Genomic DNA, 20,213 nt, shown 5'->3' on the forward strand with positions numbered 1-20,213 from the left:
GGCATATTTAAGATGAAGCCATCCATTCTTGGAATCCCAAATTTAGGTACAAGTGATATTTGACATTAAATAGTTAATCATAGCATACCAACCAAAACCCAAGCATTCAGCTATCAGTTATTCCAATGATAGGCACAAGTGACAACTCTTTCACTATTGAAAAAAAGGGTTAGCACAGAAGAGATAAACAATAATAATAATAATAACAACAACTTTCACAAGCCTCAAAATGCTTGTCCTGAAGATACAAGGCCCCATGCTCCTGCAGAATGGCCTCTTCATAGCATCTGATTCATGGACCTTTGATCAGCCTCTGGTTTGATTGTAGGAGAGCTACAACCACACCTTGGGACTTAACTGGACACAATAATGAAAGATATGAATCTTTTCCATAAAAAAAGAAAAGAAAAGAAAAATCAGAGCTAAGCTGCCCTCCCGGGAACAAAAGACGGATTGCTTCCTCATGGATTCTGACAGCCCCACCGGCCCCAATTTCAAACGCATGTGACCATCCAACGGCACACCCTCCTTCCTGTTCCGCTGGTTGCATGAAAAGAGAATAGCTTTCACAAGAAGCAACCCCCTCAAAAAAAAAATTGCTAATTCATTTCTTTCCATGGCCTTCTCTAAGCATAATACATGTACAAGCTGTTTGCAGCAGCACAGGCAATCGAATTCTCAGTTGGGTGCCATGCTAGATGGAGCAACTTTGTTGTGAAATCATATGAGCTTCCATTTGCATCAATGCCTGGGCTTTCTGCTCCTGTAACATTTTGGTATATGTGTGAGACATGATGAAGTAGAGAAGATTTCTGAGAAAACCTCAAACAATTATGCAGTATAGGTGGTTGCGAGCTACTGAAGTTAATGGGTGAACACTGACCTCGTCTGACAGTGCGTGTCAAACTGCCCAGAGACCTTGCAGGCCTAGCAGGATTTTGGCCTTGTCTTCTGAATAACAACATCAAGGCAAGATCGAGTAAATATGTTAGAACAAACCTCTCAAGTAAGACATCTTTCGTCAAATTGCATTTTTTATCAGTAGAGTGCACAGTCACCCAATACCTGTTTGACCAAGTACTTGTTTCGTAGACCACCAGCAATGAGTTGCAGTACACAAAGAAGAAATTAACAAGTAGGATTCTGAACATTTAGCATTTCTTTTCTGTTGTAACAAACTAGTGATGTCTAACTAAATTTTCTAGTGATTCAGAAAACTTGAAACTTATAGGGGTCATCGATTGGTGCAATGGTAAACATCTTGAGCTGACAAGCATAGCAGCGGGTTCAAGTCCTGGGGCAGCCACTTTGTGTTAAAAAAAAATGCAAAAGGTTAGGTTTGTACCCCTCCCAAGATGGGTAATGGCCTTTTCTTTCCAAAAAACCTATAACTTTTTTATCAATGTTAATGATGTATGCCAAGCATCTATTATTGGCATAGCTGTGTTTTAAAGATGACATCAATGCCACATCCAACTTGCACTCTATCATCTCTGAAGTGTCCAATCACTTTCTTCAAACCTATCTTACTGGTAATTCCAGCATTCATCTTAGTATGGTTGTATGATGCATCAATAACCACAGGCATCCATGGTGATGTGATTCATGCTACATAGCGATTACTACAGTTGCCATGTTATCGCTCTACAACAAACAACAGCCAAATTACAAGCACAATTTTGTACTTGTAGATTCTCAGACACCACAGTATCGTCAGGTGCCAGTTCTTGTGCATTATAGACATTAATCCCATAGCTTACAATACTAAACCAGCAATATGGGTTGACATTGCATACCCTTCTCCATCATTCACTAATATAAAGGGCTAAATTTTCCCCAGTCCATATCCTTGTAATTGAAGCTTCATATTTAAAATAATAATAATAAACATTTTCATGCATTTTCAACCATGTAACTTAAAATGTATTGACCAGATCTGGATATGCACAAAGATACAATGCCTGCATATTGCAACATTTCAGCAAATTCTAAATCAAGAAAAACAAAAATGTTCATCTGGCTCTTTTCTACCCCCCACACCCCCCCCAACCCCACCCCCCACACCACACCACAACAACACACAAAAATGGGTTTTGAGTCTAATTCTTTTGCCAGTAATAAGCATGTGAAATTACCATGATCATTTCAATCATACCTCATAGGAGTTTTGCTGGCCTCCAAAGTTGTCGCCTCTGTGCTTCCAGCAACACAACCAAACACACGAAAGAGATTGCTGGTTGTTGCACAAACAGTAGCAGCACCATCAATATTAAGGAAAGAAATAGCAACAACCTAACAAACAGGCCAGTAGAATGCACACCTGTAAGAACCAGTTGCTACCCGTAGTCCATCACCACTTAGGCAGCACTCAAATTTGTCAAAGATGGAGTCACTTTCATATAAATCACATAACTGGATGAAAATAGAAGCATCATAACCAAAGTACATGGTACACTAAATCTTTCTCACCAACTATAATTGTCATGAGCTAGAATGTAATGAAAACAAATTACCTTAGGCCTTAAATATTCATGGACCTGAAAAGTTGCAACAGGACCAGAATCCATGTTTATGTCCCATAGCTGGAAAAATCACATAAGAAAAGAAAAGGAAAAGCAAATCTAAATGAGGCAACAAAATAAAACAAAAACCAACATCATGAGCTATGATCTCTGCTTGATTGGAAATACTGCAAAACATATAACAGACTAATGCTACAAACAGACATCAAAAATAGCTACATGTAAATCCAACAGACACCAGAAATAGTTACACATAAATCAAGGAAGAGCTGCAATACTGCTAGACCAATAGCATCATCATTCTTCATATTAAAAAATTAACAAGGAAAGGGACAAACTTTCATGTGCCTCAATTAAAGGGCAGAATTACTAGCTTATAAATGAACTAGAGTGAAGCTGTGCCATAAACTTTACCATATTTGTTTTCTATTGTGCCAAAGCCAGGGGATGGGGGAAAAGGAGAAAGAGTTCAACCATTTGCTACCATCACCTGGCACACTGAAGCACATATGATGATTTCATAAAAATGTGTCTATGATCAAGAACCTGTAGATAAAAAGGATCAGCCTCACTCAGCCAGGATGATGGGTGCATGAGCTTTATCTAGGATGGGTATTCAACTTTTACTTTCTATGAACTTTCTTCATGATACAAAGTGGAGCAAAACAGCGATTCAAGGTTTGGTCAGTACTGCTCCATACTGGGCATCCAGATTGAACCAGTGACTGACCAGATCCTGGGACATGCCCAAGACCCTGACCCTTAGACCCAGACCATCCAAGATGGTATCACCCGAAACCAAGCTGGACAAGGACTGGCACCAGCTGGTTCTGCTGGATACCATCCTGGGGCCCTGAATGCAGTCAAAAAGGCACCAGTCCCGTTTTCTCTGTTGCTGTTGGCGTTCAAACAGGAAGAGGAAAGGGGAAGGGAGAAAGAGAGGAAGAGGAGAGAGTGCTCGAATTCAGCTAGTGGAGCTCAAATCAGTCTTCCTCCAAGCCATTTCTACATTAAGGCACAGGCTAAAAAACCTCACCAAACCCTAATTTATGACCAAAAAAAAAAAAGAAAGCCCTAAACAACAATAAAAATATCAAAACAAGAGGGAAAACATAAAAGAATTGATGTATCCTTACGTACCACGACGCCAACATGTCCCAAGTATCAGTATAAAACCACCCTAGTATTGTACCAACCCAGCCTGCAATCAATACCGGGACTGGGACTTTAAACCTTGCAGCAAGGGGAAAAGAGTGTGTTTATATACATACATGCTACATCGTTGATTGACTTGAAGTAGAAAATATCACAATTCTGTATAACAAGGATCCCGTGAATCCTCATTTCCTACAAATTAGGAAGGATCGCAGACTGCATAACAAGGAAAAACCTCATTTCTCCAACAAAAGTATGCACGGCTTAAAACATTGACAAAGTCCATTCTTTGATCTTTTCAGACTATGGAAAAGTCATCATAGACTAAAAGGGTCAACTGCAAAAGTCACATTACTGCCCACAATGGTGGAATACTGTCTAAAGTGTCTTCCCGAGATCTAGAATATGCAATCCAAAAGAAAGCTGTAAGAGTTAACATAGCATAAGGACATAAGTGAAATTACAAAAACATGTGAATGAGTTAGTTGTGCCTCTTAGACACTTAAGCTTGCAAGATGGATATAGTTCTGAACTTCTGATCCACGAAATTGCTCCTTATAATATTGCATTATATTACTTCTTCCTTTTATGCACCTTTTCAACACCATTATTACCTTGATCCAGTGTTGTTTGGACCACTCATTAATATATTAGACAATCTGTAAAAGAACAGGCAATAAGTTCTCTCACGCAATATTGCTCAACAGTAACATAAAAATATCATAACCGAATCTAGATGTTGTGAAAGTAGTGAGTCCTTCAATTAAACAGATTTGAACCCCTTGATCCCAGTAGTAGTAGGTCATAACCTTGATGTGAAGTATCCATTTCATCTGAATATTAAAATTTTAAAACACTTACTTGTCATTGCAATAACTGGAAATTATTCAAACTACCAATTCAAAATTATGTGATCAAAACAGCTAACAAAGCCTATGAAAAGAAAGGAACAAAGAGTCACTTTACTGATAATCAGTTGAAGCCTTCGGATCAATGACATCTTTAGAGTATCATATTCTTAACTGCTTAATAAAAAATAAATCAAAGCAAAGTTTCACATATTACTACAAAAGCTCACATCATTTACCACAACATCTTGGCGATTCTTGATTAAATAAAATGATTCATCATGTGCTTAAAAAAAAGATGTAAAATTTATCAAATATTATGTTCAAAATATTTCTGACTTAGTTCCTCCATAAGTACTAATTAATTATCTTGTCTCCAAAATTATGGCTCATATTTAGAAACCACTGCACACAACTTCCAAAACAAAAGAATATTTTCTGGAATGCTTTAAAATGTAAAAGCATGATGCTTCCAGCAAGCATAATTCATATTGCTAATCACTCGAGAAAAAGCAAATAATTAAGAAATTAAATTGCAAGAGGCATACAAATGTATGAACCTTAAGCGTCATATAATCACGGCTTAGAATATGCCTTCCATCTTTTCCAAATTTAATATCCGAAATTGAAGCAATGATCTCAGTAAAAAATGATCTTGAACCTGGTGCCTCCTCAAACCTGTATATGGAAAAGTCCCATTACCTAAAGCAACATCAGACATGCTAAAGAGTCTAAAAGATACTTCTAACTGGGCCAGTAGATTGCAATTTCATTGTCTACTCAACATAGGCACAGTTAGTCACAAGATTTTCATGCAAAATGCAAAATAAATGAGTGGTTACTTACAGCTGGGAATGATTATCACATAAAGCAGATTGACGCAGATCAATGAGTCGTATTGAGCCCTTTGAGCTACTATATGCCAATGTGTTGCAATGAGTTGGGTGAAACTCGGCAGATGTAATCACCTCTGGCAGTGTCAGAAAAGGAGTTAACTTCATTTACTTTCATTGCTACAACCACAATAATACATAATGGGAATCCAACAAATAAGTTGAGCTTAAGTCGTATTCCAAATGAACTCCAAAATAATAGATATCACAGAAAAGGGGCATGCTAAATCAGGTAAAATGATGCATATCACAGAAAAGGGGCATGCTAAATCAGGTGAGCATTGGTAGGCTGGTGCAGTCCAACCAGACAGAAGGCCCACTGAAGAAATAATCATCTCAAGCTCAAGTAAAAGCCTGTTGGGCCAACCCTGGACTCAAGAGATGAGAAAAAATGACTCAGGCCTGATTTATGCCCAGCCCAGGATCAGAAACCTACACTTGGCCTAGCATCAGGAATGGTCAGGCTCAGGCATAACATTTGGACTCAAATCAGGTAAACCAAACCGAGCATAGCCCATTGATACCCCTAATTTTACACTTACCATCAAAATCGGATGAGCTATAGATTAGCATCAAATTCTCAACAATTGTAATTCTATCAGGAAGTCCATTATCCTTACATATGTTTGATTAGCTTCAGAAAATTATGATGCTTGGATAAATTTGAAAATACCAGCTCCAATTTTATAAGGTAGAAGTATCACCCACTCAGGCCAAATATTCATACCAGTTAGATCTTCCATATTTGTGGGTTTCACATCAACAATGTTAAAACTCTGGTTGCTAATTTCCAAATTCCAAAGGTTTATTCGCAAATCATCTGCTGATATGAACGTCTCACCATCGCTGGCCAACAAGAAAATAGTGAAATTACATAAGTTATCATCGAATAAGAATTTTTTAAGAAGAGAGCATGGATATCCAAAGAAATAAAGCATAAGTTTGTATCATGAATTACACATAAAATTAAATACTACATCCTCTTGAAAATGTTAGAAGGTTACATGGTGTTGTCAAGACATACAAAACATACCAGGTCAGGCATAAGCCATGAGAATTTAACCATAATTTTTTCTAAGACCACTAAAGTCCCATTGAAATAGGTCGGAAGGACGAAGAAGTTACAAGCAAGACAATAATTTACAATTCACAAAAGATCGCTTGATTTAATTATGAAAGTTGCAAACAGATGATAGTCCAGTTCAGTAACTTATTTTTTCTTCAGCATAAGAAAAAAGGAAAGACAAGGGTTCCATCCACACTCTGTATGAGGAGATAAATGTAAATCAATCCCAAAAAAATTGTAAGAAAACTATACTCAGTTATTGCAACATGGTCCACATACGCAGTACTATCCAATTTTCCCAAACACATAAGCCACTGCCAAATGCTAAAATGAACACTTACATTTTCATAACCTTGCTAAGTCATTTACCCTCTCAGGAGACATTCCAAACCAACTTCTCAACAGTGAAATCTATGGCCCTTCTCACAAACTGACAAAACATTTCCATCTCAAATAAAAAAATTATGCATATAACCTACTTTTTAAGTCTTTCAAGACAATTACTAGGGTTCAAAAAAATTCTAGAGGCATTTTTTGTTCCGCTATCCATTTCTAAGCATTTAGCTTAATCGATAGTAAAACTTACAATCCAGATCAAGAAGTACCTAAATTGTCCCTTAAATATGTGGGAGCAATTAACATATAACTCAACAGGAGTTTCAACTGTTCCCAACAAAGAAAAGGGGGAACATATGAAATTTGAACCAAAAATCTCCAAACCAAGTATAAGACATCTAAAGCAAGACCAAAGAATTGATGACACCACAAGGAAAGGTGAAAGGTGTGACATGAACCTGTTATTAGAAATTGAATTGATGTGATAATCATGTGCATGAGCATATATTCTTCGACATCGAGCAACAAGGCTTGTTTCTTGGCTTGCTACCTGTTCATATATAGATGCATGCAAGGCATCTTAGTGATCATTCCTAAAGATGGCAACAACTCTAAATAAATGATAAAACACAAGAAGTACATTGATAAATCATAAAAAAATCAGGAAAAAGGTTAACTAAAAAAGAATATATTGGATGACATAAGATAATTAATGCACACGATGCTGCAAAATATAATGCGAAAACTCATGCAAAGATATATATGAGGTAGATATCTGCTTGCTTGGGCTGAGTACAACTACCACAGGCAAATGTAATGATGGAAATCCTCCAGGAGGAAAGGAAAATTCATTGCTCATATGATTGTATGAACATCCACCATTTGGAAGGCACACTCCAGGGCTGGCGGTACTTGAGCTAGCAATGTTACCATTTGCTGCAGCTTGAGAAGGATCCAAATTCATCTCAGAAATTCTTTTCACCTTCTTTTCTTGCACCTGTATGTGTGCAAACAAAATTCAGAAATTTAACAGGGAATATTTGTAAGGAGGTCAAACATAAAGCATAGACAAACCTATCAACAAAAAAGAGAGTGAAATCACTCCCAGAAACAGCCAACAGCAGCCACTACGAGCAATCATTTCAAAATCAGCAAATCCTAGCTCAGATCTATTCTAATCCTTACAATATGTGCATAATGACACCTAGGGATGGCTTTTCTCAGGTAAGTTAAGAAAGATCAAAAGGTTTCAATGTGAATAAATATTATGATAAAAAAATATTTGTTATAGAAAACTAGCATCAAATATTCCTTATTCATGACATTGTTGAGAAAAAAAATCATGGTATGCAATCTGTATATAGATTATTATTGTCATCCAGAGAAGTTTTGGTTTACTTAACCCAACTAATTGATGCTTGGGATCTATCAATTAACCTGGAAAAATATCTGAAGAATGTCTTTAGCAATAAATCTATTTTTAAAAAAAAAACACTTAGAATTATAACAGATGGAAAACATGGATATATTTTCCACAAAAGAACACCATTAGATTCAAGAACATATCACAAGATTATAATGCTTTTGCTGATTTTATATTGTGAAACTTAAGTAAAATAATCCAATAAACAATACATGAATAACTGATAAGGGATGATATGATAGTTGATCACAACCGATAGTCATAATATGGTTTGCACTGATGGCAGTGTAACAAATCTTGGAGTGAGGCACCATGAGATCCAAGAATGGATTCATGAGTCATCAGAAATATGTATAGAAGCTCAGCCGGTAAACAGACAAATGGGGCACATGGGAAACAAATTCATCAGCAATCATGTTAAATTATCATTCGCAAATATTATTCCGAGAAAAGTACCAGATGCTAGAGGGAACTGCAAGCCTACCTTCCAAAATTTGATTGTTTTATCATTGGTGGAGAGAAGAAACAGTGCACCATTGGCCATTTGGCACCATCGGATCTTGTTGATCTTCTCTTCTATTTCCAAGCTCTTAAGGTAGTCAAACTGATTGCACAAACATGAAACTAGACCAAGTCACATCAAGCATGAAGTATCATATTTCTGTCAGCTACATTCCAGAAGGATGGTACCTCTGGTTCATGGCTTTGAAATTCTGTTTTATAGCGGAATTCAGGATGCCTGCTGATTGGATAGTCTAGCCTCTCTAGATCCCTTCTGCAACCATGCTACAGATCAAAGAGACAGAAAATGTGAAATAAAATCAGAAAAATAGGAAGCATAACAAGTCAGACGGAAAAAGGCAACAGAGAGATAAGCCGTAGAACATACATCTCTAACATCTGTCCTTTCAAATAAAACTACACGGCCGCCTCTATCTCCAGTAGCAAGATGGTCCCCGTATTTATCAAATTCTATTGCTGAAATAATGTCGACTGCAACAGAACAATATTAAAAGCATCAGCAGGCACACCAAAAATATCACATTCCTTCCAGGAAACCAAGAAACACACACAATAACTACTGTGCAACATGAGACACAGTATGACATCATAAACTCAGAATTCAAATTGAGTGATTTCAAAATAATCCATGATAGTCCGCACATCAAGAGGCACATATGGGTAGGGGAGCATAATGGGAAGGTTCATTTTCCGGTACCGGATTCTGTATCAGTACCATACTGGTACAATGTCAATATGCCTGATATGGAGGTCTGTTCAATATACCAAAACTCTGTACACCCCTCTCCCCCGATGCCAAATCTCGGTTTGGTATTGATATAGGGCGGTACGCACCAGTACAGCAAATCTTGAAAAATAAATAATTTGATGCTTATTCACAAAAGCTATATTTTCCGATGCTTCATTAGCTATTGATCCAATCATATTGTGATGTATGAAAATCCAATTTGATGATTTTGGAATCAGAGATTCAGGTCCCAACAGAACGTTCCGTGGAATACATGGATGGGGTACCATCCCATGTCTTGGGACAAGCCATCCCGCTAGCGTCCCAATCGGAACACCTTAGGACATCCTCTGTCCCAAGTGTTGAGACGAGGCAGGGCGGTGACGCATCCCGTTCCATGAAAAAACTAGGACAGCCTCATCCCACGAGATTTAGAACCTTGTTTGAAATTATTTTTGAGGATGTTATAACAAAACAATGGATGACTCTACAAGTTAAGAAAATGCACCAAAAAGTGCTTAAAAATGGGAGAGAAAACTTTATTGGAAAGTGCATTCACGGTGTTCAAGTACCTTTATATTTTCCTATTTCAGATATAACTGATATAATAATCTTGTGATGAACACGAAACCACTTGAATAATGAGTTGGGACCATAAGGATGGCCTCTCTCCTACATAGATAAGCCAAAATGACAGTACCTTTTAAAAATAAAATAAAATAAACATTAGCACTTGAATGAATAACACAGGCCCTAAGCTTGCTTACCGCATGCAATCTACTAATCTAGAATTATCTTATCATCTCAACCTTGTTTATGCTGAAGAGGCTGAGATGGATAAAAAAATTATGGTTGGATAACCATGAATAGCAAGGTTTTCCTTGGTCAGACACCTTAAACTGCCCGATATTCGTCTCATTATGCCTTCAGAAAGGCAAAATGCTGACAGGCAAGAATTGCATGCATATCCTATGGCACTCACCCAACTTGCACGAAATTCTGCCATGAGTTTAATATGACCCTAATCCTAAAGGCCTTCAAAACCCCGAACTCTAAGAATATATATGCAATCAGAAACAAGAGAACATAATCATAACCCTAGAGAAAAATTCAAGAGATTTCTATTGGCATAAAAAGAAAAGATAAGCAGGTGTTGCCCACATGTATGGATAATGAATAACTTATAGATCAAATGAGAATATAGGTGGATACCCCTCCCTCTCCCTCGGGAATCCATCACACCAGTTGTTAGATGTAAACTATTCTAATGCAGTGTGCAGTTTCATGAATAAAGCACCTTTACAGAAATGTATCATGAACCACAAATGGATTGGAGTTACAAAGAATGATATGGTCCCCAGAAATAATGCATCATGAACCATGATTTCACATGGTTCATGTGAGACAGTAGTGCTCATGGAGGTAATGGATAGTTATAGAAGGTGATCCATGCAGCAAAATGGCTGGGACTGAGATGGTGTTGTTGTGTCGATGCTTGGGTCCTGATGAGTTGAGTCATAACAGTTGTAATATTACAGGGATTGGCACGACATCTTCTGCAGATTGAGATAAGCATTGGGTAGCTTGTTGATAAAGCAAGCACTCAATCCATATTCAAAGACTGATCATTGGATGTGTTGTACAAGGTCAGGTATGATTGCAGTAGCAGCACTCAACTCGTTCAATAGAATTAGGCAATCGCTCAACCCTTTCAATAGCATTAGGCAAAACATCAGTGTTGAGTCATCTCTAAGTTGATAACTAAGATCTAGGTTACAGTGTCTCCCAGTTGTTATTGACGGTTAATTGCAAGCCTTCCAATTCAAATTCAGCAAAGGGTGTTTTTTTTTTTAATTCGATTAACTTTCCACAGTTATGCCAAGTTGAGCTTCTTGGTAAATAACAACACAGTCAAGCAATTCTTACTCAACACTGATGTCAATTGTTGTTCCAAAAGCATCTCAGAGTATATAGGAATAATTAATTGAATTTCAAGTTTGTCCTTCATGCATTCTATCAATAATGACTAAAGCGAAACCACATCTAAAGAATTAAGCAACAACCTCAAATAATGTAAGAAAGAATTGATGAAATGTGAAAAGATAATGGAAATTCACATCCAAAATAATGACTGCACGCTGTCGCTCAAGGTCTTTAATCCTCAAGGCATGAGCTGCACTGGTAACAAATAAGACATAGTATTCTTTCCGCACACTAACCTCCAAGATTCATAGAAAGCCCCCCTCTCTTACAAAGTTGCATTAACCAGGAACTAAGATCATTTTACAAAGGATTCGCATCAAATAGATAATCCATCTATAACATTTCCTCTCTTCATACATCCATATTTTATTGGCATCTCTTAAGTTGCAAGCTATTCCTGTTGTTCACCATTTACCGCATAGGTTAATAAATTAATCCTAGAGTTTACACAGACACACACACCCACACACACACACAGAGGATAAAGAAGAAATTCTTTTTTGCACCCACGAAATGCATACCGTGCAAAAGAAGATAGAACTAGAATCTGAAAATCAGTTCAACTGTTGACAAACACAAAATAGAAAATTTTCTGTTCTACATGAACTGAGTTTGGTATTAAATGGTTACAGAACCCGGCTAAACAAACACATTCTGATGAACCTAGACAAGATGTCACTACATCCGAAACTCATAACAGGTCTACGAAGCTAAAGATAATGGAAACAGCGAGTACATTATGACATTCGCTACAAAACGCAATGCCTCTCAGCTATAATGACACTAAAAACAACAGAAGTGATGACAAAGAAGTGCTTCTACATCTTATCAGTGAGTTGTCGTCAATCAATGAGAGCAAAAAATATTCATGGAACTCTCGATGACGAAACGAAAAAAGTACCAAGAGGAAAGAAAGCCAGATTCATAAGCCAAGTTCCATTCAACAACTAATATACCATTACTTTTTGAAAAAATACGGTAATATACCATTACTTTTGCCATGACATCTTTCACACTTCTATCAACAACTAATCATATCAACCAAAAAAAAAAAAAAAATGAATGGTTTGGTCACAATCATATCCAATCTACCAAGAAAAGCCAGATGCAAGAAACCTAAACCCGACTGCGGCTATCGGAAGCCGCAGAGTCTCAGCAATCGAATGGATCTAGGAGAGAAGCCCAAAAAAAAAAAAGATCGTACCTTCCTGTACTTCCTCTCCCGCGGTACGCTCACCGAAGACCTGGGAGAATTTCCATTCGAGGGTGGGCGGCACCGCCGGAGCCCTGGCGTCCTCGGTTCCCTTCCCGTTCATCGATCGGAATTCCGGCGAGATCCGCGGCGAGGCGGGCGGGGCATCAACGATCCAGGCGGCGATCGCGGGGAGATCAGCTGCCGCGGCTGCTGGGGTGTCTCGCCATGGGAGAACGACAGGAGACGGGGCAGGCAATGGCGAGGGTTCTGGGCGAGACCAGAGGAGGGTGTGGTGGCGAAATGGATTGGCCTTTGGGATTGATATGACGGAGGAGGAAAAAAAAAAAAAAAAAAAAGGAAACTCCCCTTCTCCTCTCTTACTTGCTTTCGCCCTAGCGACGTTCTGCGTCTGTTTGGCCTGTTGTTTTTTATGGCCAAATATTTATTTAATAACTTTAGATAGATCTTCCACTAAGCGAGTTATGTGAGATTAAATGACCAAAAGGCCCTTATATTACGCAATCAAATAGGGCTTCTGTGTTGTAAAGGGCTCCAATGACAACAACTTCTGTAGTTACGATAATTGCTCTCGTCATTTTTTTTTTTTCCGTCGGTGTGTGCTCACATCGTAAATGACAACTGGAAAAGAACATCAAATTGATATGACTTGAATTATCTTATCTTTGTTTCATCGCTGGAGTGGAATGGAAGTCAAAGGGGCAGGGTCCTTCGATATATTTGATTCATAACCGAAATTAAAATTAAAATAAATGTGAAATTTGAATAATAAAAGAGGGTATGATTGGATTTTTAAAGAATTGCGACATCTCATACCCGTTGGAGTACAGCTTATGAAGATACCGGATGAGAAATTCTTCGTACACCGTTGGTTTGCATATATATATTTAATATTTATAATTTTTTATTAAAAATTTTAAATAATAAAATATTTTTAAAAAAATTATAATAATTTATATTAATATTATAATATTTTATGTTAAAATTATGATTTCGTACGTGAGATCATAATTTTTTAATGAGATGTTATAAAAAAATATATTTTTATTATTAAAAAATTTATAAAATTTTTATATGATAAAAATATTTTTATTAAAATTATGATATCCTATTAAAAAAATTATGACAGAAAGTTATGATTTCAATATCGGTATCATAATATTCATACAGAATATCATAATTTTTTTAAAAAAAAATATTTTCATCATTTAAAATTTTAAATGAAAAAAAAGACTGCAGGTATTAAATTTGCTATTAAATGTGTATTGAAAAATGATGACGACGTGCTTTAATGTGATTGGATAGTATACTCCACGTCATTTTTATTGCACCACTCGCAGTACATAAAGAATTTTGATATATTGAATATTATCTAAGGATATTAAGAAAAATATTTTTTTATTTATAAAAAATTTAAATAAAATAATTTATAAAAGATATTAATATAAGATTTAAAAGAACCAGAAGTATACATAATTTATTGGATTCTATCTCAAGAGGACTTTTTCATAGCCAACTTATTCTAATTGTTTGGGTTGACCCGATGTTCAAAAAATTAAATATTTAATATTTAAAAAATTAAAATCTAAATAAAATATTTATAGAAGATATCAAAATAAAATTAAAAAGAACCAGAAGTATGTGTAATTTATTGGATTAGATCTCAAGAGAGTTTTTTTATAGCCAATTTATTCTATCTGTTTGGATTGACCCAACATTCAAAAAATTAAAAATCCAGGTTCATAAGTTAAAATTTAATATTCAAAAAATTAAAATAATAATTAAAAATTTAAATGATCAAACATGCTAAGTCTGCATCCGCATCCATACCCTACCTAATATGTGCGTATCAAAGATTTTTCTTCAAATCTTAGTCAACTCCTTTTATGATACAAAGGGCTGAAATGTTCTTCTCATTCCCGATGTGGGACTAGAATATACTAATCAAGATGGTCAAAAAAAAAAAAATACATTTGAAAAAAATTTATATGAGAAATTTTTAATTTTTAAATTTAAATTTCTCTCTAACAATACTTTCTTGAAATCAAAATATGAATAGAACTCTCTCTAATTAAATAGCTGAGATGGAAGACTAATTCTTATTCTCGTTATAGAATCCAGCTCTCCCGAATAAATATATCCTCAGGGAAGATTATCGTTCTAGAAAATAAGAATGCGCAATTTTAATAGTTGTACTCACGTTAATGCATTTAAGTTGATCTAATTTCAGATTCATACGGCTATAAATCAATTGGGCTTGATGTACCCGGTCTTTTTTCAATACGTGGGTGCAAATCTATCGTGGCGCTGGATTCTGTAGCACGGGTTAGAGCATTGGATAAAGATAAAGTTCTTGCACGGTTCAATTAGTTGCTATTTAAATCTTATACAGTTCCAGTAGAATTCTGTATATTTCTAAAGATAACACGTGACGACAGTGAGAGGGAGAGTCTATGTGTATGTGTGTATTTATTTGATACATTGAATCTATGAACTCATTTTGTCTCGTGTTGACCCCTCCAATTCATAATGCCGATAAGCTGAGAGTTCTTCAAAAACTCCTGATAAGTATAGTGGTAGGCTTCCTAACGAGACATATGCATCCCTCGTGGCTTTAGGTATAAAAGGGTAAATGATCCAAGAGAATTTGTATTGAGCGATAATTTCTCTATAAAAATATTTGGTTGAAAAGAATAGATGTCTGAAATCAGAATCAAAATTAGAATGGATGACTTTCATTCCAATCGTTTGATTAGGAGGAATTTCATTCTGATTCCGATTTCAAGGTGAAATGGGAATGGCTCAATCTATATAAAACACAATCTTTATTTTTCTTTATGAATTCAAATTTTTATTCTAATACCGATTCCGATCACGAACCAAATATTTTGGAGGATTTGACCATTTCGATTCCGATTCCAATTCCAAGCTATTTCGATTTTTATTTCCATTTCAATTTCGATTACGAACCAAACACCGTCTATATTTCTTTGATTTTACTGTTTAAAACTGATATTCAAAGACTAACCCCATGCTTAGATAAGTTTCTTCTTATGACTCAATTTTTCGAAGAAAAAGAATGGAGGGTAAATCCCAATTTGATTACCAAGTTACTATTGACAGAATTTTGGCTAAGAAACTATTATAGCTGTTTAGAAAGACCTGGTGACCAGGTTACCGCACGAAGGGTTCTAACCAATTATTTTCAAAATTCCAAAGAAGATTAGTAATCCTTTGCATCATATGGTTCAAAAAAAAAAAAACATAAAAAGTTAAATATTTTTGCTGCTGGAATTTGTTGATATTTTTTTTCATCGAGAGATAGATGAGAGATAGCAAGCATGATAGGTATATTAAGTAATTACATGGGTATGTCATCGATATTGGATTAGTTGCAAATAAGATGATCAAATGATGAAGATGAATGTAGCATGGATTTGGATGCTCTGATCAAGGATTTTCATTAGGATTGTACTATCTATCTGAAAGAAGAATTATATAATAAGATAGGATATGATCGGGACTACATCAAAATACTCTACCTCTACACCTGAAAATAAGTTAGAATCCTACTAGTAAACTAAGAGCAAAAAATTTGAAGATGAAACAAAAATAATTTAAAAATAAAGATAATATGATTTTATTGATTGATCGAAAAGTCCTTTTCCTAGTTACATTCACTCATTTATGCTAAAAGATAAGCGGTATGGTAAGTATCCACTCCAATGATGGTAGTCTATTCTAACCTCCATTTTTCTTGAGAATTCTAGTAATCAGCATCAACCATCCTCCATTATCTACATTGTCATAATGGTCACATCCTACACCATTTACTAGATCTCTAATCAAGCTCAATTGGCTGGGACTCATCATTAGACTTTATTAGACGCACCTATAATAGTTCATATTGGTCATTTTTTGTTTTTCGTTCTATAACATGATACTTTTCAGTTGATTTGGTTAGCTTCTCTATAGTGCCTGTTACTTTGACCTTAGCTCCTATTAGATGCCTTATTATACTTATCATGTTCTAATCCTATATGTGGCTGAATGAGCACATTTCTTCCACTTATCATCCTGAGTAAGGATATGGTGTAAAGAGAATTTTATAATTATTCAAGTACATAATAAATAGCAGTTATCTAGTATATGTTTCAAGGGTAGAAAATGTAGTAGCGAGAATAGGTTTTTGAATCATCCTAAGGGAAGATCCTAAGATTCCATTGCTTATTAACATAGGTTGGATTGGCATTGATCTTGGAGAAGTACTCTGGAAGCCCTTGGTGTTTGAGGATTGTTTTCAAAGAAGAGGTAAGCATCATTGAGCGCCATCAAGCAAAATTCCCTATCTATCAGTAGAATAAGATGGAATATGACCCCTATAACTCATTTTAGCCCACATGTTCTGTTGTTCTTATTAAACATTCTTTTCTAAAGCCACTCTTCTCTGAGATGGTAAAGGCACCTTAAAAGGACAAGATCACAACATTTCCCCCTTTTTTTCTCTAGCAGTCGCCACTTTTTCGCTTCAACCCCAATCATAAAAATAATTATGTCAAAAAAATGATTGGATGCAGCTTAAGATGTTTAATTCAGGCTAGCCTATTATATGATTAAATAGGTATTAAGTTCACTTTTATCTTTGTGATTAACAAATAAAGATTACATATTAGACGCACTCCATAAAAATCGCCGATGTACATTTGCATATGATGGCCCTTCTAATTCAAAAGAAAATGCTTGCAAATAGTAAATAGTTAATGTCCATGTACTCACACACATACACACACACCCCCTGAAGATCTTAAAAAGGCATTCAAAAGACGGACGGCATCTCCTGTTTTCTGCTATATGTATCTATTTTAGTGTACAAGGTACTTAGAGTTGATTGAGTGATGGTAGAGAGTGATTTGGCTACGATCGTGAGCTGGATCCGTGGATGGAGGTTTGCTACTTCCTCCAATCCGTTGGCATGAGACAGTTGGAGTTTGCTTGCGGAGTGCACTTCTTTTGACATCAAATATATGCATCAAGAGACAAACTCCGCAGCCGATTAGATCGTGAATTTTGTAGCTGATTATTTTGGAGAGTGCAGCTAGATTGATGTATCTTTTTTGTCAATATCATTTTCGAATATTCTTCTTTATGATTTTTTTGGATTCTATTAATACTCATTATGCATAAATTTTTCATCTTATCAAATTGTTGCAGCCAACTCTCCGTCGCCTGTCATCGGAAACGAACACCTACAAGACAACGTTCGTACTGATCGGATTTGTGTCCGACGGAGATCCTCCGATGCTTAAGTTAGAGAGAAAAGTTGGTGAACAGTAGATGTCAATATTCAGAGTAGTAGAGTTCTGGCCAGAAGTGGCTTACCGATGCTGTTGCCTTACCCCCTTTTATAGATGAGATTGTTGTAACCATCGGATATGATTCCATATTTTATAGCGCTAAATCATCGGGCCATAATTGCGTGTGGATTGTTAATCCCTATTAATTACACCGCGATATGTGACTAATAATCGTCTGTGACGGTTATGGTATCGTGTTTATATATTTGGCAGTCGGCCGTTTGACAGTCGGTCATGAAGATAGTCAGTCGGCCATGAAGATGGTAAGTCGGCCATGGTGAGTCGGTCATGAAGACGGTCGGTCGACCATGGTGAGTCGGTCATGAAGACGATCGATCGGCTATGAAGATGATAAGTCGGCCATGGTGAGTCAGCCATGAAGATGGTAGGTCGGCCACGGTCAGTTGGTCATGAAGACGGTCGGTCGGCTATGAAGATAGTTGGTCGGTCATGATGAGTCGGCCATAAAGATGGTAAGTCGGTCACGGTGAGTCGGCCATGAAGACGGTCGGTCGGCCATGATGAGTCAGCCATGAAGACGGTCGGTCGGTCATGAAGATGGTAAGTCGGTCATGGTGAGTTGGCCATGAAGATGGTCGGTCGGTTTGCTTGGTCGAAACTCAGTTGGTAGTCGCTTTCAGGGTCGTCTGTCTATTTGGTGGACAGAGTCGGGTGTTGGTCGTATTTGGCTGGAGATTGGTCGATATTTGGGGGTCAGTCGGTTTGTCCCAACAGTTGCCCCCCCACTCTTGAGTTCAATGATGAGTTGTCGCGTGCGTAGCCATGTGATCATTGGTTTAGACGAAAGGAGTTGTTATCTGTTATGTCGAGTCTTGACTCTGCCATCATATTCTCTGAAATACGGCCGATCATCCACTTTGTCGTCCTCGAGCTGTCGTATCAGCAAGAAAATCTGGTGTCAGGCATCATTTGCGAAAGGTGAGCCGGCACCAGCCGTCACATCAGGAAGGTGAACTGGCGTCATACGTTTTAATTCTGGCTTATAGATTATAGATCCGACTATTTCGCAGACTTCGGAATCTGCTAGTCGTGTAGTTTCTGACGTATTTAGTTAGGATAACAATGACAAGTCGGATATCCATTGTCCGGACCTTGGTCGGGCTTATACGTTGTATTATTATGATAAACGATGGCAAGCCGAATATCCTTCGACTGACCGTGGTCGAGTCGGTATGATTCCAATCCGACCTTGATCGTCTTGGTATTTTGCATTTCTTAGCTGGTGCTAAGTCAGCAAATTAGCCAGCTGCTTCGATGGACAGCCAACTATAAGGGTAGCACGACTTTTATGGAGAAAGTATGCATCGTCGGTGCTGGCCTCCAATTGTAGTTGATAGGTCGGTTCTCTAGCTTTTACAGTGAAAGTCGAAATATATTCTGCACCGAAATAGTCAATTTTTTGGTTTTTACAGTGAAAGCGAAATATATTCTGCACTGAGATAAAGTCGATTATTTGGCTTTTACAGTAAAAGCCAAAATATATTCAATGTTGAAATAGTCGATCTTCTGACTTTTACAGTAAAAATTGAAATATAGTCGGTGTCGAGATAGTCGATCTTCTGACTTTTATAGTAAAAGCCAAAGTATATTCGAAATCGAGATAGTCGACCTTCTGACTTTTACAGTGAAGGTCGAAGTACATTCGGAGTCGAGATAATCGATCTTCTGGCTTTTATAGTGAAAGCCGAAATATTGATGTTGACAGGAATTGACTACCCATCATTTAATAGTCGGCTGGAACTTAAAGAGTAATGCAATATATTGAATTCTCTGAGTAGTTGCATTCGAAAGGAAGTCGAGTAGAACAAAACATCCGTCGTGCTTTTATTAGCTAATTGTCAGAACAATAACAGCATCGTCTTGAAAAGTTTGAATTCTCCGAACATCCTCTTTTGAGAAAGTTATTACATTGAGTAATTGTCATTTCGCCGACTCTTCTTCGGGAGTTATCCCTCAGTTCAGTCGTCTGGAGATCATATTGATCATCTCTGCAGTCGGCTGATTATTTATAATTTCCTCAGTCTGCGGCTAAGGTCGTCGATTGGTAGGAGGTTGATCCAATGGATCTCTTTGGTACTTTTTGAGATAGCCTCATCAAATTAGAGCCTCTATCTTGTCCCTAAGTTGGATGCACTATTCGGTATCGTGAT

At 36.8% G+C, this 20,213-nt stretch overlaps 1 protein-coding gene across 2 annotated transcripts; it reads right to left on the minus strand.

Annotated features, from left to right (window-relative positions):
* Nucleotides 1–129: 129 nt before the first annotated feature.
* On the minus strand, nt 130–12,985 carry LOC105047315 (serine/threonine protein phosphatase 2A 55 kDa regulatory subunit B beta isoform). Of its 2 annotated transcripts, none has more exons than XM_010926192.4 (14): nt 12,680–12,985; nt 9,133–9,236; nt 8,934–9,029; nt 8,728–8,847; nt 7,620–7,817; nt 7,279–7,370; nt 6,146–6,264; nt 5,372–5,495; nt 5,086–5,203; nt 2,514–2,582; nt 2,321–2,412; nt 2,156–2,233; nt 884–951; nt 130–763 (listed from the first exon to the last, which is right to left on the minus strand). In XM_010926192.4, exons 1-14 carry the CDS (start codon nt 12,789–12,791, stop codon nt 627–629), a joined length of 1,527 nt encoding a protein of 508 aa, XP_010924494.1. In that variant the 5' UTR covers nt 12,792–12,985; the 3' UTR covers nt 130–626. The 2 variants fall into 2 exon arrangements, with proteins under 2 accessions (XP_010924494.1, XP_010924495.1); XM_010926193.4 differs by having other exon boundaries at nt 438–763; nt 7,623–7,817.
* Nucleotides 12,986–20,213: the final 7,228 nt, after the last annotated feature.

The sequence above is a fragment of the Elaeis guineensis genome, chromosome 6 (assembly GCF_000442705.2).
Source record: "Elaeis guineensis isolate ETL-2024a chromosome 6, EG11, whole genome shotgun sequence".
NCBI lineage: Eukaryota > Viridiplantae > Streptophyta > Magnoliopsida > Arecales > Arecaceae > Elaeis > Elaeis guineensis.